Source organism: Phascolarctos cinereus, unplaced genomic scaffold, assembly GCF_003287225.1.
Source record: "Phascolarctos cinereus isolate Bilbo 61053 unplaced genomic scaffold, phaCin_HiC Scaffold_4;HRSCAF=312, whole genome shotgun sequence".
Lineage (NCBI taxonomy): Eukaryota > Metazoa > Chordata > Mammalia > Diprotodontia > Phascolarctidae > Phascolarctos > Phascolarctos cinereus.
Window position 1 is genome coordinate 372,925,126 of NW_027555847.1, and position 24,030 is coordinate 372,949,155.

The 24,030-nt window shown below is 38.4% G+C and overlaps 1 protein-coding gene across 1 annotated transcript in view; it reads left to right on the forward strand.

Annotated features, from left to right (window-relative positions):
• MYO5B (myosin VB) overlaps positions 1-24,030 on the forward strand; it is a 536,371-nt gene that overhangs the window by 160,692 nt on the left and 351,649 nt on the right. Inside the window, exon 2 of the mRNA XM_020972319.2 lies at positions 14,727-14,837. Coding sequence (XP_020827978.1) covers positions 14,727-14,837 — 111 coding nt within the window. The remainder of the gene's footprint in view (positions 1-14,726; positions 14,838-24,030) is intronic.

Consider the following 24,030-nt stretch of genomic DNA (forward strand, 5'->3'; position numbering starts at 1 on the left):
TTGTTGTATTGTTTTCCTGGAGTGAAGGCATGATGGGAGTGCTCTGGGTGGCCCACATGTCAAAGTGGCGTTGGAGCTGATCTTGAAGCACTCACCCTGATAGTGTAATTACTTAAACAAAAATGCACTGCAGTCACATTCTCTGCTGCCTAATTCTCTGTAGGAGCTGTCACCACAGTTACAGTCCTGGGGTGGGGGTTGGGCTGCATCAAGGAGGAGGAGGAGGAGGAGGAGGAGAAGTTTGCTCTCCCATTCTGGAACATATTCCTTAAGGCATCAGCTCTCTCTGTTGTTCCTGCTTCTCATAGCTTACCCCACCTGAACACACAGGTTCTTATAAAGCTTGTGCCTGTGAAACAATAGAAACTGAAATGACCAAGTTGGACTGCAAAGAAGAGGTATAAGAAGACATCTCCCTTCTCTCTTCTTTGTGGGTAGTGGGGAGTAGGAGTGGGGTGAGTGTGGAATCCTGGGTATGAATTTATGCTTTTTGGGTATGTTGATTAATTGTGGGGAACTTTTCCCCCCTTTTCCTTTGGAATGGCTCTTGGGATACAGTGAGGAGAAAGATATGCTGGGAAATCATAGATGATGTAAAAAGAAAATATACCAGCACTTTTAAAAGGTTAAAAAAAAAAGCTCCTACCCACAACTTCCCTCATTCCCCACACACTGCTCAACATGCTCAGCCTACCTGAGAAGCTTAGAGGTTGTGTCCACTTTTTTCCAAGGGTCACTGCCCTCACTGAAGAAAGATGAGCCTTTCTCTGAACTTGTTTCTGCTTCAGTCCCCCTGGTGCCAGGTTGACATGGAGGTTCCCAGTGCATAGTGTTTTTCAGGGAAGGGAGACTATCCTGGCTGGGAAAACTTCAATTACAGTGAATAAATACTGACTTGGCTTGTCACTTTGGAAAGGCCACTGACCCCTGTTCCACAGGAGTGTAAATTCAATAACTAAGAAAACCAGAAGGTGAAGGGAACTAGGTCTTTACAAATTCTGAAAGCAGGCTAGTGGTATTTGTTGGGAAAACACACGAGTTGAATGTGCTCTAGAGTCATAAGGGGGAAAAAGAAGTTAACATCTGAGTCAAGGAGGTCATACATTTGCAAATAGCCATACTCTGTACTTCAGGCTCTCATCACCTCCTTCTTGGACTATTGCAGTATGTTTCCCAAATTGGTCTTCTGGCCCCCATCCCAACTTTCATGCAGCTACCAAAATGGTATTCCTAAAGCGCAGGTCTGACTTGTCACCTTGTGCAAGAAGTTCCCATGGCTACCTCTTACTCCTCAGATAAAATACAACTCCTTTGTTTCATTTTGAAAGCTCTTCGCAATCTGGTTCCAACCTACTTTTCTAGGCTTGGTGGACATTATTGTCCTTCGTGTACTCTGTGTTGCAGCCAGACTTGGCCTGCTTTCTCTTATCTATTGCTGTGCCTTGATGAAGGCTGCCCCTTGTGCCCTCATTCCTCCCTTTCCCTCCTTGCATGGTGAAGGGCATTGGCTCCATGGCATTAAGATCAGTTGAAGGAACTGGGCATGTTTAGCATGGGGAAGAGAAGACTTGGGTGAATGTAATGGCTGTCTTCTAGTATAGGAAGAGCCAGGAACAAAGGATGCAAGTTGAAAACAGGCCATTATAGGCTGTTCAGTGATGCAAATTTCCTAACATGTAGAGCTGCGTAAAATTGGAATGGACACCTGCAAAGGTAATGGGGTTCCCTATGATGGAGGTCTTCAAGCAGAATCTGAATAATCACTATAATAAGTGGGGAATTTCAGCAGCTAGGTGGTGGCATAATGCATAGAGTGCCAGGCCTGGAGTAGGAAGACTCATCTTCCTAAGATCAAATCTGGCTTCAGACACTTACTAGCTGTGTAACCCTGGGAAAATCACTTCACTCTGTTGGCCTCAGTTTCCTCATCTGTAAAATGAGCTAGAGAAGGAAATGGCAAACCACTCCAGTATCTTTGCCAAGAAAACCCCAAATGGGGTCACAAAGAGTCAGACACAACTGAAACAACTCAATCACCTCCACCACCACCACCACTTTCCTTTTGTGTATAGTTTATAATGACTGTTGACATCCCTTCCAACTCTCAAATTCTGTATCTGTGATTCTTCCTCAGAGAATCCTTTTCTTCTTCTTGTTTTTTCGAAATTGGGCTCAAGTGCCACATTTTGTGTCCCGCAGTGGAATGTAAATTCTTTGGAGGTGAAGGTTGTTGGATTTTTTTGACTTTGTATCATCAGTGCCTGCCACACAGCAGATGTTTAATATATTTTTGTTGAATTCAATGGATATGCAAGAACATGGAATTCTCTATGAGAATTTCTGTTTGTGTAACATGACCCCATCATTCCTGCCCTCTGACTTCATGATTTCATTTGCTGGCGAGGTGCTGTTAGGTAACCCCTTTCCATGGCCCCCATAACATGAGAGTAACCATGGCAGATCCTGAGCCACTTAGAAAACAACCGCTGTAAGTGGTGATCTGTTTTAACAAAGAAGCTGCCTAGTGACCAAAATTCAAAGGAATTTTTCATTTTCCTTACCCCACTCCAAGATTGGTGGTGGTAATGCCAGGGTAGCTTTACAATTCAGATGTTTAGTCCATGCTCATATTCTCAAAAAACCTTTTGTAGATACCAAAGCATTTGGTTTGTGTCTCAGCACTGCTACTTATTACCAAAGTCTCGTGGGCCTCAGTTTCCTCAAATATAAAATGGAGGAGTTGTATTAGATAATCTATTAAGGTTCTAGCTGTAAATGCTATAGAATATCTGCATTTGAGGTCTCCTTTCCTCTTACAATGGGGATAGAGTATTTGCATTTGTATAACAATCTTTTATTTTTTTGGTACGGTTTTGGTTAGAGCATTTTTTTTTAAAGTTGTCCATATACCTTTCTTTACTTTTTTGTTCTGTTTACTTTCTTTTTTTTGTAATAAAATGTTATTTATTTTGTAAATGTTTCCCAATTACTTTTTGCTTTTAGTTTTCAGCATTCATTTTTTATAAGATTTTGAGCTCTGAATTTGCCCCCTCCCTTCTCCCTTCTTCCCTCCTCAAGATGGCAAGCAATCTGATATAGGTTATGCATGTACAATCATGTTAAATATATTTCCACATTAGTCATGTTGTGAAAGAAGAAGCAGAGCAAAAGGGAAAAGCTGCAAAAAAGAAAAAAAGTGAAAGTGGTATGCTTTGATCTGCATTCAGATTCCTAAGTTCTTTCTCTGGATATGGATAACATTATCCATGATGAGCCTTTTGGAATTGTCTTGGATCAGTGTATTGCTGAGAAGAGCCAAGTCTGTCATAGTTGATCATCACACAATGCTGCTATTACTGTGTCCAATGTTCTGGTTCTGCTCACTTCACTCAGCATCAGTTCATGTAAGTCTTTCAAGGTTTTTCTGAAATCTGCCTGCTCATCATTTCTTATGGCTCAATACTATTCTATTACATTCATATACCACAACTTGTTCAACCATTCCCCAACTAATGAGCATCTCCTCAATTTCCAATTCTTTGCCACCACAAAAAAAAAAAGAAATCCCCTATAAATATTTTTGTACCTGTGGGTCCTTTTCCCTTTTTTATGATCTCTTTGGGATACAGACCTAATAGTGGTATGCTGGACCAAAGGGTATGCACAGTTTTATAGCTCTTTGAACATAGTTCCAAATTGCTCTCTAGAATGGTTGGATCAATTCACAACTCCTCCAACAATGCGTTAATGTTCTAATTTTCCCACATCTTTTCCAACATTTATCATTTTCCTTTTCTGTCATATTAGCCAATCTGATAGATATGAGGTGGTATCTCAGAGTTGTTTTGATTTGCATTTCTCTAATCAATTGTGATTTAGAGCACTTTTTATATGACTATAGATAGCTTTAATTTCTTCATCTGAAAACTGCTGCTCATATCCATTGATGATTTATCAATTGGAGAATGACTTGTCTTACAAATTTGACTTAGTTTTCTATCTATTTGAGAAATGAGGCCTTTATCAGAGATGATTATTGCAAAGAATTCCCCCCAGTTTTATGCTTTCCTTCTAATTTTGGTTGCATTGGTTTTGTTTGTGCAAAACCTTTTAAATTTAATGTAATCAAAATTATCCATTTTGCATTTCATAATATTCTCTATCTTTTGTTTGGTCATGCATTCTTCCCTTCTCCATAGATCTGACAAGTAAACTATTCTTTTATTTCCTAATTTGCTTATGATATTACCCTTTATGTCTAAATCATGTAACCATTTTCTCCTTATCTTGGCATATGGTGTGAGATGTTAGTCTGTGCCTAGTTTCTGCTATGCCATTTTCCAGTTTTTCCAGCAGTTTTTGTCAAATAGTTCTTATTTCAGAAGCTGGAGTCTTTGGGTTTATCAAAGAGTAGATTGCTATAGTTAATTCACTACTATGTCTTATGTACTTAACCTAATCCACTGATCTACCATTCTGTTTCTTAGTCAGTACCAAATAGTTTTGATGATTGCTGCTTTATAATAGAGTTTTAGGTCTGATAAGACTAGGCCACCTTCCTTTGAATATTTTTGGGTTAGTTCCCTGATATTCTTGACCTTTTGTTCTTCCGGAAGAATTTTGTTATTATTTTTTCTAGCTCCATAAAATGATTTTTTGGTAGCTTGATTGGCATGGTACTGAATAAGTAAATTAATTTAGGTAGCATTGTCATTTTTTTAATATTAGTTGGGCCTACCCATGAACAATCAATATTTTTCCAGTTGTTTAGATCTGGCATTATTTGTGCAAAAAAGTGTTTTATATCAATTTTATTGTTTTTTTCATAAAACCAACTCAATTTTATTTATTAGTTCAATAGTTTTCTTACTTTCAATTTTACTAATTTCTCCTTTGATTTTCAGAATTTTTAATTTGGTATTTGTAATGGAAACTGAGGGGGATAGATCCTCCCCAGCCCCCTGTGTAACCATCTCATGACCTAACGGTGTAACTGCCTCATGACCTGACATAAAGATAAATAGGAGTTACCATGCATGGCCAAAGCTGACCATGGAGACGAAACATTAAATAACCAACAAACTATGTTACCTGGGAAAGCAATTTATCTCAAGGAACATTTTTCTTGAGAAAGATGTGTAACTGTCCAAGGAATTGATCACTCCTTGGAGACTTACACCACAAACGGGTATTTGGAACTCTGATCAAGACCCAACTTTTGTTAGAGATGTGTGCTTGCCTGGATATGAGCTCACCAAGGATACGTACACAAAACAAAATATCAAGATTGCCTTTCCCTGATTTACATGGATATAAAAGGCATCATTTGGAAAGGAATTTTTGGAGTATTTTGATGCAGAGATAGGGACGCTGACTCTTTACCAGAGGCGGATTGCGTGCATGGTCTCCGTTGTGTCCCGGGGTAGGACGCTCCCCATTGCCTCCCTGACCAGACCTTTTGGCCTTTTTCCAGTCTCCCAGGTCTGTTAGGTATTTGAGCCCACCTGGTCAGTGAGTGTGTATCCTTTCTTTTCTTATTCCTACTTTCCTTTATTTTGATTATTACTTATTGCATTGAATGTTATTCTTATCTTTATTGCTTGTGTGGTTTTTAATCATTATTAATGATTGTAAATAAATGTGATAATTTTTAAGTTTATACTGAGTATGTGTCATTTTATCTTGAGATCCGAACCTAAAAGTGAAAGTATTGCACAGCCTGTAATCCTTTTGATTAAATGTTTAATCAGGGATTTTTAATTTGTTCTTTTCCTAGCCTTCTTAGTTACATGTCCAATTTATTGATCTGCTCTTTCTCTATTTTATTTAAGCATTTAGAGGTATAAAATTTCACCTAAGAACTGCCTTATCTGCATCCCATAAATTTCGGTATGTTGTCTTATTATTGTCATTATCTTTGATGAAATTATTGGTTGTTTCTATGATTTGTTATTTGATCTACTCTTTAGGATTAGATTATTTAGTTTCCAGTTAATTTTTAATTTATCTTTCCATGGCCCTTTATTACACATACTTTTTTATTGCATCATGGTCTGAAAAGGATGCATTTAATATTTATGCCTTTCTGCATTTGATTGTAAGGTTTTTATGCCCTAATAAATGGTCAATTTTTGTGTAGGTGCAAATACTGCTGAGAAAAAGGTATATTCCTTTCTATCCCCATTCAATATTCTCCAAAGGACTGTTATATTTAACTTTTCTAAGATTCTATTAACTTCTTAACTTCTTTCTTGGTTAATTTGTGGTTAGATTTATCTATTCTGAGAGGGGGAGGTTGAGTCCCCCATTAGTATACTTTTGCTGTCTATCCCTTCCTGTAATTCACTTAACTTCTCTAAGAATTTGGATGCTATAACACTTGGAGCATATATGTTTAGAATTGATATTACTTCATTGGCTATGGTACTTTTTAGCAAGAGGCAGTTTCTGTCCTTAGCTCTTTTAATTAGATCTATTTTTGCTTTTGGTTTTCTGAGATTAGGATTGCTACCCTTATGTTTTTTTTTTGTTTTTATATTTGTTTTCTTACTTCAGCTGAAACATAATATATTTTGCTTCAGCCTTTCACTGTTACTCTATGTGTCTCTCTCTGCTTCAAATGTGGTTCCTATAAACAACATATTGTAGAATTCTGGGTTTTAATCCATTCTCCAGTTAGCTTTTGCACCTTCTTTTCCATTTGACCAATTCTACTTTTTAAGGAGCTGTTTTCTTCAGTCAATTTTTGTCCTTTCTTTTCCAAACTATTGACTCTCTCTTGAATAACTCTCATCCCCGCCCCCATTTTTCTTTTACCTCTCTTATTTGATTTTAAAATTCTTTTTGAGTTCTTCCAAGAAGATGTTTTGGGCTTGAGACCAATTAATTTTCACCTTTGAGGCTTCACATGTAGACATTTGACATTGTTGTTCTTTTCTGAGTTTCTGTTTACATTTTCCCTCTTGCCATAGTAGCTTTCTATGGTCAGGGCTCTTTTCTGTTTTTTGCTAATTTTTTTAGTCTATTTCATGACTTTTAAAGTCGAGCTCTGCTGCTGAGGTACAGGGGGTACCCTCCCAAACTTCTTGTGCTGGAGGCCAGGAGCCTGGCTTTCTGCACCATGGCCTGAGATGCTAGTGGCTTGCCCACTGTGCTGGGGTGGTCTAGCCTAGTCGTGCTTGTTGAGGGGAGGGACAAGGAGGTTCTGGGGCTGGCAGTTTGCCATCTGTGCTAGGGTTAGAGGCCTTACCTGGCCTGCCGTGCCACTGGCCTCAGTTGCTGATCTGTGCTGTGGCTAAGAGCCTCCTGCTGGCTTGCCCAGACAATGCCTGCGCTGGGTTGCATTCCCCTTTTACCCAAATGAGACAGACCTTTCTTGAAGTCCTTCTAAGTTATCTTAAGCTGGAAAATTTTTTCGCTTTGTCTTTTTATAGGTTCTGTCACTTCAGAGCCTGTTTAGAGGCTTGATTTAATGTTGTTTCTGAGGGAAACTGGGAAGATCTCAGGCAACTTCCTGGTTTTTCTCCACCATCTTGGTTTTGCCATCTAGAGAATTTCTTACAGGTTCATCTTTTCTTCTAAACATAGCCTTACAGATTTGAAATTAGACCTGAGTTTGAATCCTGGATCTCTTCCTTTCTACCTGTATGACCTCAGACAAGTCACTTAACCTCTACTAGGTCTCAGTTTTCTCATCTATAAAATGAGAGCTTTGGAATGGTTCACCTCTAAGATTCCTCTTCACTGTAAACATATGGTCTATGAAATTAGGAACTCCAACCATACTAACATAGTAGATGACATTTTCTCGTCTCTGTGACATAGTACATCAACATTGTCATACCTGTAATTTCCTAATTGTCTTCTGTTAATGACTCTCATTTTTATAATGAAGGTGCTACAGACTGGGGTTTTGAAACAGTCTATGATAGGTAGGGTTCTAAGGTACATTTCAAAGCATTCCATGAAGGCAGCCATCTGCTCTGTCTACATGAGGTTGATGCTTAAGTCTATATCACCATGAAAGAAAAAAATTGGGAGTCTTTTCTCCCTTGTGGTGGTAGAGAGAAGGATCTTATAATTTAAATTAATATTGAATTAAATTAAGTTAAATTTAAATGAATATTGGAAATTTCTTGTTACAATGTCCAATACACACATTCTTATTTGTTCCTTTTAATAACCCTCAAAAATGCATTGGAATTTAATCACCCCCATTTTATAAATAAGGAGACAAGAGAAGCAAAAAGAAACATCCAAGGTCATATGGTAGAGCTGGATTCAAATCCATGTCTTTAGATCCCAATCCAGTTTTTTTCCATTCTACAGTGTTGTCTTAGTGAGGTCAAAAACACTGGCTAATTAGGCCAAGCCTTCTATTTTCCTTATTTCAGTCAAATGGAAGTAAATGTCACTAGAACAAGATGGTGGTAATTTGAGTGGTTTTGTATTTCAGTCATTCAGGAGCAAGCTTGTTTTATTTCCACATGTCTGTTGCCTTATGCCTATTGCTTTATGGGATACAAGTAGACTAAGATACAAGTTAGAAAGTTAATGTTATGATAGTTGTCCCAGAGTGAAAGGAATGTTCCTTTTATACCTAATAAATATACCAAGGGGGACATTATCATCATTATCATCAACATCAATATCACTGCCATCACTGCCACTACCACCACCATATGTAGATCAGTCTCCATGGAGTTTGAAAGATAGGACAAGTAGAATTTCATTGGAACACTCTTGTCCTTCAACCCGTCTCAGGTACCATCTCCTCCATTATGTCTTCCTTGATATGTCATTTGTGAGTTTATCTCCCTCTCACAGATAACTTTGCATTTACATATATGTGTATATGCTGTATGTTCCCTGCTAGTAGAATATAAGCTCCTTGAGACCAGGGCCTGTTTTGTTGGTTAGATAGACAAGTAATTAAAGCTGGGAGAAGACAACAGAATTATACTTTTATTCCTTTTGTGCCCTGCTATGTAATTTCTTTGGGGTGTGTGTGTGTAGGGGGAGTGTGTGTAGGGGAAGGAGGAGGAAGGAAGGGGTTTTTTTTATATATTTAGAGACAGGTTGGTTAGTTTGTTGTATTCATAATATAGACTACAGAACTCCCACATTTCCTGTAGTTTCTGTTTTATTAAATTACATTTTAGAGGCAAGTTTATTAGGTAAATAAAGTTATTGGCTTTCACCCACTCCCTACCCCATTCATTGAAATAAATGTAGCTTGACTCAACATTGCTGGTATAGTAAGCCAAGAATGAATTAAGTAATAGAGTTCTCAAGTGACATTCAAGTCTCAACTCAGTGTTGAAATGTTTTTGGACTTCATGAAAAAAAAAGACTCCAGAAAGATCCTATTAATTAAAATAAGCTAAAAATGTCTTGCATTTATATGGTATTTTTATTCCCAAGACTTTTCTTGTCACTTTTTTATCTTCATAGCATCCCAGGGAGGTTAATAGGAACAGGTATTACAATCACCATATTACAGATGAGGGGAAAAGCCCAGAGAGAGATTAACCAGTAAATATTTGTATAGTACTTTTTGATACAAGGCACTGTGCTAGTTCTGTTAGATGTCTTAGGAAGTGGCATACCCCTGTTCCTGTAAAGGACCTTTTGGCCTAGTCGAAGACACAAGACAACTATATATGAAAATTTTAATAATTTAAGAAGACTTGAATAACAAAACAATACATAACTCAAGACTATGACACTCAGTTCTCATGTCACGATGATAAGCTTAAGTGATTTGCTCAAAAGCCACCTGTCCCAAGCTAGGACTGTAACCCTGATTGAAACTTATAGCCCAGTCTGCCTCTCTGGCATCTTGCTGATTGCAATTCAGTATCACCCAAAGTTGGGCAGCTAGGTGGTGCAATGGATAGAGCACCAGCCCTGGAGTCAGGAGGATATGAGTTCAAATCTGGCCTCAGATGTGTGTGACCCTGGGCAAGTCACTTAATCCCATTGCCTATCCAAAAACAAACAAACAAACAAAAAGTCACTCAAACTTTGAAGAGAGAGAAGGACAAGTCTTGTCCACTTACTTTCTTGCAGTGTTTTTCATGTATTGTGGGATTGAATGCAGGCCCTGTTTTGTATTAGGGTGGTGGGTGCTATGCCTTATCTGGTGATGGGAGATTCTTAGTTACATAACTCAGAACTCAGCATCAGGAATGATGTGGATCACTTCAGAGAGATCAGAGATGAGCAATATAATTGAAGTTTAGCAGGCACCACCTTAATGAAAGGTCAGTGGAGTTGAGTGGTGGGTGTCAGTGACAGCAAAAGAAGACAGGTAGGATGTGTGAAGGAGAACTAGCTGACGGTGAAGGTTGTTAAACACAGCTTAGGAGAAGAGTCTGTCAAGCCTCCTCTGGAGATTTCATAGTAAGCAGGGCCCTGATATCTCTGCTGTCAGAATTTAGGGAAAGCTCACTTGGAAGCAGGGAGGTGGTTATGGAGATATCCTGGGGTGCCTCCACCACAGTGCCAAGAACAAATAGTGTTTGCTTTTATCAGTGGGATGGAATGTCAAGAATTCAAATTTGTAGATTCTAACTTTCATATAGATGAATATTTAAAGTGGACTGTATTGTGACTAATATCAGTGTCAAAATAGGGTGTTCATATTAGAAACATGTAGTTTTCAAAAGGGTATTGGGATATAAGAAAATCCTGTTTGCAGTAATAGGAAATGTACAATCTTTCTCTCTCTCCCCTTCTCTCCCTCTCTCTCTGTCTCTCTCTCTTTCTCTATCCTTCTCTCCTCTCCCTTCCCCCCTTCTCTCTCCCTCTTCTTCTTTTCCCTGAGTGGGCCACCCGCCCTGACCGCCCCCCCCCCCCCCGCCCCGCCACTGGTGGGAAGGTAGTACAACTATATAACATTGACCTCATCAGCATTTCCAAAGAACCTGCTTAAAGGACTAAAAAGGCCTAAAAAGTACAGATGAGAAGTGCTATTTTTAATGGGTTAGCTTAGATGGAAATTGGGCTAGGTAATGGTGTTGCTTACCTGCATGACCACTTAACCCAAGGCTAAATTCCTCACTGCCAAAAGTGGGACAGTTAATGAAGTTGTGGCTACAAACCAGAATGGTGTTTGAGAGATTAAGTGGGATTTTTTGGGGAGGATGTTAGTATTTACAGAACACACAAACACATCATCTTTATGAGACATTCAGTGACATTTAGATTTCGACTTGGATAATTTCCTGGCTGTTATTTTAGTAGCTACAGAGCTAATTTTGGCAGGGTTGACATTAACCAGTTAGAAACATTTAAAAACATATTTTAAATGTTTGTTCCACTAATTACTTTCTTGTGACTTGTAAAAGAACTTGCCTTCACTACCTGAATACAGCGGAGAGCACACCAGCAGACTCCTGGGCTCTTGGAAGATAGAACTGCCTTGTGTTACTTCTGTGGCAAGGCCCTTGACATGCTCCCAAAGTGGTACATTAAAATCACAAGCTGCTTTTATAATATAAAATAAAGTTTTCTTTATATCTTCTGTTCTTATATCATCATTTCTGGACATATCTTACCATCTTCTATTCCCTAAGCACTGTGCACTTTCCCAAACCTCAGTAAATCTTCACTTATTTAAAAAAAAAAAAAGAAAGACCAGATTACAGCAGCTGTCCCAATCTCTCTAAGGAAAGAGGAAAGTGCATTTCCTCATTGATGGTAACATTTCCTCCCTCCTTCACAGTTAAGGCAAACATGCCATCTTTTTTGTTTAGTTTTAAAGCAAATTATATAAAATTTTATCTATTGCTAAGATAGTTTCTTGTGGTGACATTCAGCTGTCCCAGCATTTATTATTGCATAGTGATTTCATTACTCTTTATTTTAAAGTGTGAATATATGTAACCCTTTAATATCATTTTTGCATGAAGCTTTGTGCCCTCTTTTATATACTGATTGCTTTTATTTTTAAATATATAATTTAATATAATTTCAAATCTGTCCTGTTTGTGATCATTTCTAGCCTTCTGTTCTCTTCTGTACATTTAAAAAGTATGCTTAAATAACCTTTTTCTTCTTCCCTTTTCATTTTGGCTACCATATCCCTATCTCTCCTACCTGAATTCCTTCTCTTTGAATAAAAAACAAAAACAAAAACAAAATCATAACAAGCATGCTTTGTCGAGCAAAGTAAGTTCTCACATTGACTGTGTCTCAAAAATATACATCTTTTTCTGCATTTTGGGGCCATCAGCTTACTGTCTGGATGTGGATGGCATGCTTCATCATTGGCCCTTTGGAATCATGGCTGATAATTACATTATTACATTAAGGCTATAATTTAATTTGGGAAGTATTGTCATTTTTGACGTATTTGCTCATCCTAATCATTAGCAGCAGATATCACCTTTTGTGTTCATTTCTTCTTTGTTTTTTGTCAAAATTATTTTGAAGTTGTCTTTGAATAAGTATATTTTGTACTTTGGATGAGTCATCGTCCAAACTTTTGATTCATTTTGTATTGTAATGTATTAGAGGTATCCTGGTATAATGAAGAAAGGACCTAGGCTAAAACTTCATTTCTAACAACTAATAACTCTTTGACCTTGGGTCAGTCACCTAAATTCTCTGTGCATCAGGCAGAGCCATCTTCATTCATCCTGATCTATATCTTGCCATTCAACCCAGATGGCTCCAGAGGAGAAAGTGAGGCTGTGACTTTGTACTGTCCTTCCTTAAATCCAATTCACTTGCAAATCATGGTATCAGCTTCCTGGTGTCATGGTTCTCTTTGAGAATGAAGGACAAACAATAACAACAACACCAATCCATGCATCGGGAAACTTCCTAGGACTTACCAACTTAGTCATAGATGGATTGAGATGGTAGAGGGAGATTCAACACTAGAAGTTCCCTAATGGAAATTACTCTTGCATACTTTGCACATATTTACCTATTTCAATATTATTATATTACCATTTCAGTTTCTCTTAATTCTTGGTTAAATATAGAAATGTATACAAATACACATACACATATATTTTTCTCCCTGCTACTTTAGTATATTCCACACAATTGGGTAACTTGTTTGTTGTTGAAAGACTTTAAAAATGAGTTTATTCTTTGTAAAACTCTTCAAACTTTGCCTCTCAAATATTCAGTTTTTGTTATACTATGGTTTGATGCTAAATGAACTCTTCACTACTTCTGGCAATATTATTATTATTATTGTTATAACTTGTAATAATAATTTTTGCTTATCTTCATAGCACTGGAATTTAACAATGATGTGTCTAGGCATGTTAAATTTTGGGTTCTTATAAGAGTTCTGTGAGATCTTTGATTATTGAGTAAAATATAGATTCCAAAACTCTTGTTTTTCTGTATTCTCTAGGATGTCAGTAATTTATATCATGATCTTCCAGTTTTGTCAATTGGATCTACATGTTTTCCCATATTTTGGACAATTTAGTTATATTCTTTGTTCTTGTAGAAGTAGCAAAATGCTCTACATTGTATGCCATTCAGTTTTCTTCTATGCTAAATCTAGTTTATGGTCTTAGGAAAGGATATTTGTTCCATTGTATATATGTTGTTCGTTTTCTTCATTATTATTTCTTATCCTTTTTTCTTACTATTTAAGTCTTGCTTTCCTCATGGGATTTTTTTTTAACTTGAAGCTTTTTGAAAAATTTGGTTTTATGCTTCTCCTAGGCTTGGTAATTCTTTCCTAATTTCTGGGAATGTGCCATTTATCCATTTGAGGACATATCTTGGGATATCTTATATGGCTTCTTCTTTTGTCTCTGTTACTTTTAGTACTTTAGCAGATTTTATTGCTGTGTAATATTTTTATTCGCACTACTCTTCTTTCCTTTGCTATTTTTTAATTTGAGTTGAATTTTAATTTCTTTTGTGATTTCTTAAAAGTTATTTCACTTCTTTTTGATATTTGGGTTTTTCCTTGAAGGGAGGAGGAATACAGACCCTTTCATTTCTCTCAACCTAGCATCTTAAGTCATTCTCTGTTGTGAGTTATTTCCTTGTAAATATGGCATCTTGATATACTGCATCTTACAATAAGAAAAATCCATTGAGAACCATTTTATCTTAATTTTTTTCTCTTTTCTCAGGATTATTCAGGCCTCTATGTCCAAAAATAATGTATTCATAGCAACTTATTTTTTTGTGATTGCAAAGAACTGGATACTAAGGGTATGCCCATCAGTTGAGGAATAGCTGAATAAGTTTGGTACATGAATGTGATGGAATACCATGGTGACATAAGAAATGATGAAGGGGACAATTTCAGAGAAACCTTGAAAGATTTATATGAAATGATGCAGTGTAAAGTGAGCAGAACTAGAAGAATAATTTATAACAACAATATTGTAAAGACAAACAACTTTGAAAGGCTTAGGAGCTCTCATCGAAATGAAGATCAATTATGATTCCAGAGGACTCATGAAGAAACATGACACCCACATAGGTGGGTGATAGACTTGGGGCACATTGAGACGTATTTTCTTTTAGGCATCTCAGATGTGGGTTATTTGTTTTGCTTGAGCATACATGTCTATAACAGGGATTTTGCTTTTCTTTTTCAATGTGGGAGAAGGTGGGAGGGAAAGAAGGAAGATTTTTTTCTAAGTGAAAAAATAAAATTTGATTTAAAAAAATATCCAAAGAAACACTTTGAAAGTTATACTTTGAATCTGATTTATTATGCTCTTATCTTGCAGTTCACAAGGGTTTGGATCCCTGATCCTGATGAAGTCTGGCGATCGGCAGAGATAGTGAAGGACTACAAGGAGGGTGAGAAGATTCTTCATCTTAAACTTGAAGATGAAACTGTAAGTGTTCTGGTTGTAAATGGCCTTGATTGATGATGAGTGGAAGTAAGCCTTAGACTGAAAACTCTTCAGATGTCAAGGATTCTGTGCACGCGTCGTTCCCTAAAGAGGGAGTCTCTGAAAGTCTTAAGGCATAATTTGATACTTAGTAATTGCCTTTTTGTGTGGTGGTGATAATATGTCTGAAGAAATAGGTATATTTTAAGGAAGGGCTGCCAGGAATGTATTTGTAAGCCATATTTCAGCAGTACTCAAAGACAATCATGGTCAGAACTTTTTCTACCTCTAGCCTTTTTTTCCCTGTACCTCTCCTTCTATAATATTAGGCAGAAGATCAATACATATTTATTAGATGTTTACTGTGGACCAGGAGTTGTGCTAATTGTTGGGGATTCAAATATACAAGCAAAAAGAAGGGTAGTCCCTTCCCTCAAGGAGCTTACGTTTTAATGGGAGAAACAACACATAGAAAAGGGCTGAAAGGGGGTAGGAGGAGACCTGCACAGGGGGCATGGTGGCAAAATCTAGAGCAAGGGTGGGGGACCTGTGGCCTCAGGGTCACATGTTGCCTTCTAGGTCCTTGGGTGTGACCTTTTGACTGAGTCCAAATTTTACAGAACAAATCCTTTTATTAAGGGGATTTTTTCTGTGAAGTTTGGATCCAGTCAAAGGGCCACACTTGAGGACCTAGAGGGCAACATGTGGCCTCGAGACTGCAGGTTCCCCAGCCCTGCTCTAGAGAGTTAGAAGTAGAGCTAGGAGAGGGGAATGAAACATGACTTCATTGGGGGCTCTGGAAGGAATTCAACAACGAGAGAAGGAGACCAGGTTGGCAGAGAGATGTTCTAGGTGAGAAGACCGCTGAGTAATGGAGGCAGAGTCTGGAGAGAGCATGACATTCCATCTCTCAGCTCTGGGCATTTTCTCTTTCTGTCCCCCATGTCTGGAATGCCTTTCCTCCTCATCTCTGCCTATTGCCTTCCTTGGATTCCTTTAAGTCCCAACTAAAATCGCGTTTTCTACAGGAAACCTTTCCCAACCACTTTTACTTCTAGTGCCTTCCTTCTGTAGATTATTTCCTATTTATTCTGCATATAGCTTATTTGTACATATTTGCTTGCTTATTGTCTCCCCCATTAGATTATGAGCTCCTTGAGAACAGGGGCTGTCTTTTCCCTCTTTTTGTATCCCCAGGAAAAGTGCATGGGACACAGTAGGTGCTTAAAAAATGTTTATTAACTAACTGAAGGGAAGTAAATAAAGTTAATGAACCATTGATCTGCATGATATTATGGTAGACACTGGTCCATATTAAATTATATGAACACAAGTCCCTTTCCCAGGGTTATGTAAAATAAACAGCCAAATGATGTAGTTAATTTTCATTTTTCCATGCCAACAGAAGGGAGTGTTAGTTGAGAGTTTTGGAATGTACATACAATATCATCATAGCAAGAGTGTTAGGAAATGACTCCTGGATTATATAATGAGGTTAAACTGTGTTGGAGGATTGTGATCACATGGTACCTTGTGGAATTCTTAATTCCCTGGATCAGCTTATCTTTCTTTTTTTCTTTTTTTAGGCAATGGGGTTAAGTGACTTACCCAGGGTCACACAGGTGGTAAGTGTTATGTGTCTGAGGCCAGATTTGAACTCAGGTTCTCCTGACTCCAGGGACAGTGCTCTATCCATGGAGCCACCTAGCTGCCCCCCCATCAGCTTACCTTCTCTTGTAGCTTCAAGAATCACAGATGACTCCCAAGTCATGCATCTTCCAGTCCTGACTTTTCATCCATTCCTTATTTCTACCTGTCTACAAGACATGAACTCATATATTTTCCCATCACCTTGAACTCAACAAGCCCAAAGCAAACTAATTGTAACTCTCCTGTTCCCAAAATGGCTCCCTTTCTCCACTATGTCCCCTTCATTGGTATCACCACTAGTCTTTCAGTCTCCCAGGCTAGACACATGTGAGTCATCTTTTAGTCTTCCATCTACTCTATAGGTCTTTAGATGGTATTGTGGATAGAGCACTGGATTGGAAATCAGGAAGACATGAGTTCAAATCCAGGCTCAGACACTTACTAGCTGTATGACCCTGGGAAAGTCACTTAACCTTTCTTAGCTTCAGTTTCCTCATTACTAAAATGAGGATACTAATAGCATCCACTTCCCAGGGCTTTTATGAAGATCAAATGAGATAAACCTTGTAAAGCATTTTGCTAACCCTAAAATACTATATAAACTCTAATTATTGTTGTTGTTGTTGTTGTAATTTTTACTTTGTGCCATGTAAGCAATCTGATTCTTGTAGTTTAGCATTTTGTACTTTGGCACCTACAGAATTTCACTGGTGTTTGCAGTCCCTCTACCAGTTCAGATTCTAATTCATTAGTGCCACTGAAAAAAATCTTGTCTTCTTTTTTTTAAAATGAATCCACCATTGAGAGTCTTTTCAACTGCTAAAGGTTTTCTTCTCATTGTTTCAATGTTTTTGGGCATATCAGTATACAACTTGGGTTTCTATCTGTTATCCCATTTTTGTTATTTGATGAACCCATCTCTTTTTCCATTCAAACATTTTCTTTAATATTGTTTGTGCCACTTCTCATGCTCAAACCATCATTTATTCCTTATAGCATTTGTTCTTGTCTTCACTTTTGACTCACCTGCAACATCAATACTTCTGAGACTCAGCTGCTGCAGAATTCACAACCATGTCCAGTTGCTAGGAAACTTTTAATGTTAACATGAAATGTGTGACACTTTTTGGAGATATATCACTGTGAATGCTCTGTAGTTTCCTAAATCCTCTCCTCCTTTGTCATTCTGCCTAGTTTTTCTAAAGCGTGCATGTCAATGAACTAATTCAATGGGCTCCCCTGTTACACTGCATGTTTACATCTGTGTAATGTGAGTTTCTCATTTTCTTTAATTTTCAATATATTGAATATTAATTATAAAGCATTGCATACCTGGTATTGCAGTGATACAAAAATGGAAAAGATCCAGTCCCAATCTTCACTGAGTAGAATATTATCTATTTTGGAGACAGAGAGATAAGGACCTAGAGTCATAGAGCATGAGGAGGTTGGCATTAGTTTGAAGAGGAGAATAAGGAAAGAGTTCTTGGGATCCAGAGGAGGGAGAGGTGGCATCTCTTCTTATTGAGGACATCCGGGAAGGTTTCATCTGTATCTATACTTGAGGGATGAATTGTGGAGTTTGTGAGAAATAGACAATCAGGAAGATAGTATTCCAAGTAAATGGTACATGTGAAAGGCAGGGAAGCAGGGAAGTTGGAAAGCCTTAGGTATGTTTGAGGAGTTGTAAGTAATCCAGTTTGCCTTATTCTGAAATAAGATTAGAAAGATTGTCATTTGAGGTGGAACTTGAAAGCCACATTGAAGAGTTTGGGCAGTAATCCGTGGTCTGTGAAGAGCTATTAGAAGTTTTTGAGCAGTAGAGTGATATGATTAAAGCTCTGCCTTAGGAAAAAGAATCTGCAGCAGTGTGTTTGTTGAATAGTGCCAGGAAGACCAGGTTGGAGCCTTTTGTGTTAGTCAGGGTAAGAGATGATGAGAGCCTGGATTAAGGTGAATGGAAGAGAAGGTGGTAAATAAGAAGTGTTAGAGAGGTAGAAGGGATAGGACTTAAGAAATGATTAGAATTGGTGGGGGAGGGGGTAGTAGAAGAGGGATAAATTAAAGATGACTTGTAAGGTTTTCAGCCTTGGGTGATTGGGAGATTGGAGGAACCATCCACATAAATGAGTGCTTCAGGATGATTAGTTAATTTGGGTTGCTGCTGGGACATCCAATAAGGGGTTGGAGATAGGATACTGGAATTTGGGGAAGAAACAGAGAGTTTCTTCCTTCTAAATAGCTCTGTTTTTCTCTTTAATTTCCACTTCCTTCACTTCACACTTGCATTATTGTTCCTGCCTTCACCTGTCCTTGCCACTGATCCATCTGTTCCCCATTGTCCTTTCTCAAGAGAATCCAGGACTGGTTTGGTTAAATGAGGCATTGAGGAAGGAGCTCTTTGTTGGTAAAATGTAGAGGAGGTGTGTCTAATTTGGCAAACCACCTTACTTGTATGGATTTCCATAGTGGGTGGGAGATTAATTGCCAGATGGATCAGTGACCAGGTGGCATCCATGAAACAATCTATTCCTTGGACCCAGGGAGCTCCAGTGGGGAGAAAGTATTGTTTTTTGGATTGACTTGTTCAGGCCTACCCTAAACTCTTTAAGACTCTTCTTGTGCTCCACTTGCCAGAAAGTACCCATTCCAGCCACAGTTGGCTTCTCCCTCTGCTGATTTCTATTTGTTTTCTCAACTACTCTTCTGACAGTCAATCATTTATAGTTTTGCATGTGCCTTGTCTAACTGGATTTTAAACTTCTGGAGGGTTATATTTTTATAAAACAGTTTGGGACAAATAATGAGCAGTCAATAAATGACTGAGTTGATGATCTCACCTTGATCTGATCACTTAAAGAAACTGACTGCCAAAGAATTTATTTGTGAAATGGATATAACAAAAGGCATTCCCACCTCCCTCACTGGGAGAAAAACTTTGATAGTTTTGTCATGGAGACAGTTTTGATGCCTAACTCTGGGACCTTGGGCAAATCACTTAACCCGGATGAGTATTCTCACCTGAAAAACAGGGATAATAATGGTACCTACCTCCCAGGGCTATTGTGAGGATAACATGAAAGTATTCTTAAAGTCCTTTGCGAACCTTAAAACACTATATAAATGCTAGTTATTTTGAGGCTTTGATAAGAGAAAATTCCTAGCAGATTGCTGTGATTTGCCACATTAAATAATGCCTGAGACAGAATTAAAAATCTCTCACCCATTTGAGTGGCATTTATTTTTCACTAACAGATTTCATTTTTTTGAGTGGGTGAGGTTTTGTGTGCCTTTTTATTTAAATTGTACAGAGGTATTAGCGCGACTGAGCTGCTCTGTTGCTAAAACAGAACAGATGCCTACTTTCCTAAGCTGAAAGTGGGCCAGGGACTATGCATAACTCCTGGATGAGCTGCCGGGGAGCCTGTTCCTGCCCTGCTCAGGTATGTAGCAGGTTACTTTGTAATTGGATGGAAAGCCAGAAGACAGGGATTGACAGTCCCTCAGCCCGCTATTTCTCGGAAGATATGATTCACTGTGGGGCAGCTCAACAGTTATGTTGTGTCAACTTGCCAGGTTCACCATGTGACTAGGGAAGAGATGCTCTGGGAGAGATACGATGTAGCTCGGTGGCCTCAACAGAGCACTAGAGGGAGTCGGCTTAATCATCCTTGTTGCTTTTTAAGTGTAGGTCAGGCCAGCCTACCAGATGAAGCTGCCTCCATTTCCCAATAGCTTTCCACTCCCCATCCCTTACTCATGAAATGTCATCAACAAAAAGGCCAAATAATTAGATTCTCTTAAAATAATCATATCTTTTATTATACAGCACATGACAGTCTCCCAAGCACTTTCATTCAGAGCCAGGTAGGTTAGTTACTATCAATTCCACTTTACAGATGAGCAAACTGATATACAAGGTGATCAGGAGGCAAACCTAAGGCCATATAACTAGTTAGTAGCAGATTTAAGTCCCCCCCCCCAACTATGTAATCTTTACATGAAGCAGCACCCAATCTCTTTACATGGCAGACTTCAAGAATCTGTGCCCCACTTCCCCACTTCCTGCCTAGTCGCTGGGGAACTTAATACCTTCGGCTTTGGAATTTGTAGAACATGCTATCCAGCCATTGCCTCAGGCCCCTTTATCATCTGCCATGCTGCTTTCCTTGTGCACCACCCCCTTTCTTGCCACACTGATCTAATCAATAAGTCACATTGCTTCTGCAATAACATTTCAAATGACTGCCCTATGTGTGTCTCACCATCCTTGTGACTCCACAGACAGAAAATTCTTCCTAGCCACCATCCTGCTGTAGATATGTTCTCACCTGTATTGAAACCTAAACTCTTTGAGGCTAGACACTGTCTTCTCTTTTATATTTGTATCCACAATGATTAGCACAGTTCCTGGCCTGATGGTAAATGGCAAATAAATGCTTTTTCCTTCATTTGCTCCTTTCAGATTTATCTTTTTTTTTTCTGTACTCCTGTTCTCACTGGCTTCATTTTGGCTTTTATTTCATGGTTTGGAGACTGTTGTAATAGCCATTTGACTGAGAGATAGTGTTACAGTATATATTACTCTGGACTGAGAGTCAAGATTTGGGTTTGAATTCTAGGGTGGAATTTTACTAGGCAGATGTCCGTTTAGCAGTTTTGTTAACATCTTTGGGCCCATTTCATTTGCAAAATGACAGGATTGGAATCATTAGCTTCTGAAGCAGATCTAAATTCTGTCTTTCTTTCTGATCTTATCAGTCCACAAGCAGCATTAATTAAATGCCTAATAATAATGACATTGATAACAATAATGATAGATAACACACATATGCACACACACATATATGTATATGTGTGTATGTGTGTATATATATGTATACTCATACATACACACACACACACACATACACACATAGCACTTTATGGTTAGGTGGCTCAGTGGGTAGAGTGCTAGGCCAAGAGTCAGGAAGACCTGAGTTCAAATCCAGCCTCAGATACCTCCTAGCTATGTGACCCTGGGCAAGTCACTTAACTGTTATTTGCCTCAGTTTTCTCATCTGTAAAATGGAGATTATAATAGCTCTTCCCAGGAGTATTGTGAGGATTAAATGACATAATAATTGTAAAGCACTTAGCACAGTGCTAGGCACATAGTATATAAATGTTAATTATTATTATCAATTTAATCCTTGCAACAATACTATGAAGTAGATACTATTATTATCCTCATTTTATAAATGAGGAAACTGAAGCACAGACAGATTAAGTGATTTATACAGGGTTGCATCGCTAGGGACCGTCTGAGGCAGGTTTTGAACTTAGGTCTTCCTGTCTTCAAGTCTCCTCCTCTACCCACTTGTGACCTCTCTGCCTACAATGTACTTAAACAATGGTCTAAGCCCTGAGATACAAATATAAAACCAGTCCCTGCCCTTAAGAAACTTTCATGCCACTATAGAGGAGGGAGGAGAAACAGTACATACATAAATGAGGAAATACAAAATGCATAGGCATTAATATGAACAGGGCCCTAGCTACTGGGAGTTGGTGGAGGACCCAGGAAAGGCTTCTTGTAGTAGATGACACTTTATCTGGCTCCTGAAGTGAGCATGGTTCTTGAAGAGGCAAAGGTAGGGAGAAAGGCTATTGTATGCATGCAGGGATGGTCTGTGCAAAGATAGAGAGACAGAAGATGAAATGTTTGTACTGGGAAGAGTAATCAGGCCAGTTTGGTTAGAATGCCATGTGTGTCATCAGCTTAGAAAGACAAGCTACAGCCAGATTGTAAAAGTTTCTCAAATCCCAGAGGAATTTGTGTTTTATTCTGGAGGCAATAGGGAATCATTGGAGTTTCTTGAACAAGAGCAGTGGTTGTACTTTAGGACTTGAGGGTTTTGGCTGTCATTTTACAACAATTGACTCACATGGCATTTACCATCTACCAGAAGATCCCAGGTGTGAGAGTGTGTGCATGTGTGTATCTAATATAAGCTATCGTCTAGACACATCTTTCCTATTCTGTACTTAGTTAAAAAAAATCAATTGTCAAAGTGCAGGACTTAACATTTATTCCTATTAAATTTCATCTTACTAAATTGGGCCATCACTCTAGCCTGTTAAGATGTTTCTGTATTACGATGCTGTCATCTAGTGTGTTACCTATGCATCTCAGCTTCATGTCATGCACAAAATTGGTAAGCAAGCCATCTGTCTTCATTTAAGTCATTGATAAATATGTTCAACGGAATATGCCCAAAGACAAGACCCTGTCACGGAGACCCTTCTCTCCAGGTTGGCTGTGCTAATTGCTACAACCTTCTGTTTTTCCACCCCAATGCTCCCTGATAATTTCCCTTGTTTCCCCTTTTTGCTTAGTATTGGACCCCAAGTGTTTCCCACTTTTTGTTAGCTGTTATCCTAGGAATCCTTGCCTCTTTGACCATATTCCATCTTCCAAATAGATTAGGAGGAAAATTCTTGGGCTAAGAATCTTCATCCTGAGGTTCAATTTAATTCCTTAAGTACTTCCAAGTATGAAGAGGCATCCTAAAAAGCAAATGTTATCTTAGAGGACCTTAATTGAAGTATAACATTCATAGTGACAGAGGTTATAATCTTGCCATCCTCTGCCCTAGGCAGAGCATGTCTTGAATATTGCAATCAGTTCTGCAGGCCATTTTTTTTGTTTTGTTTTTTCAGGCAATTGGGGTTAAGTGACCTGCCCGGGGTTACACAGCTAGTAAGTGTCAAGTGTTTGGTCTGAGGCCAGATTTGAACTCCAGTCTTCCTGACCTCAGGGCTGGTGCTCTATCCACTGTGCCACCTAGCTCCCGCTAAGGCCTTGTTTTTTATAAATTAACTTTTTAAGTTTTGTACTTAACCAAAAACCCATAAAAACAGCATTTCTTGTATACAAAGTAGAAGATAAAAGAAGATGATAGCATATGAAACCAGTAATTACTATCTCATACATATTGCTTCATGTGTGTGTGTGTGTACTTCTAGTCTGTTCTGTGAATTTTCATAAAATATTTGATGATTGGATGGCACATTTTAGAAAGGGCATTGTCAAGCTGGAATCAGTCCAGGGGAAAGTAATTAGAATAATGAAGGCACTCAAAACTAGACTGCACAGGGATTCATTGGAGGAACCGAGGATGTTTAGCCTAGAAAAGAGAAGACTGTGGGGATATGATAGCTGTCAAAAAATATTTGAAGAGTCCTCCCCCTGGAAGAAAGATCAGGCTTTTTCTTCTTAGCTTTGGAGAGTTGAATTAGGATAAATGAGCAAAAATTAAAGGGGAACAGATCTAGTTTCAATATAAGCAGATCATCTAACACATTTTAAATTGTCCAAAAGGCAAATGTGTTGCCTTAGGTGGGCAGTGCATTTTTTATTGTTGGAAGTTCTTGAATTAGTAGATGACTACATTGGGCTTGTGTTGTGGACAGAATTCATGCTTCAGGTAGGGAATGGACTTGGTCACACGATGCTTCTACCTCTAAAGCTCCATGATAACATGCCTACTGCACAGCACTGCTT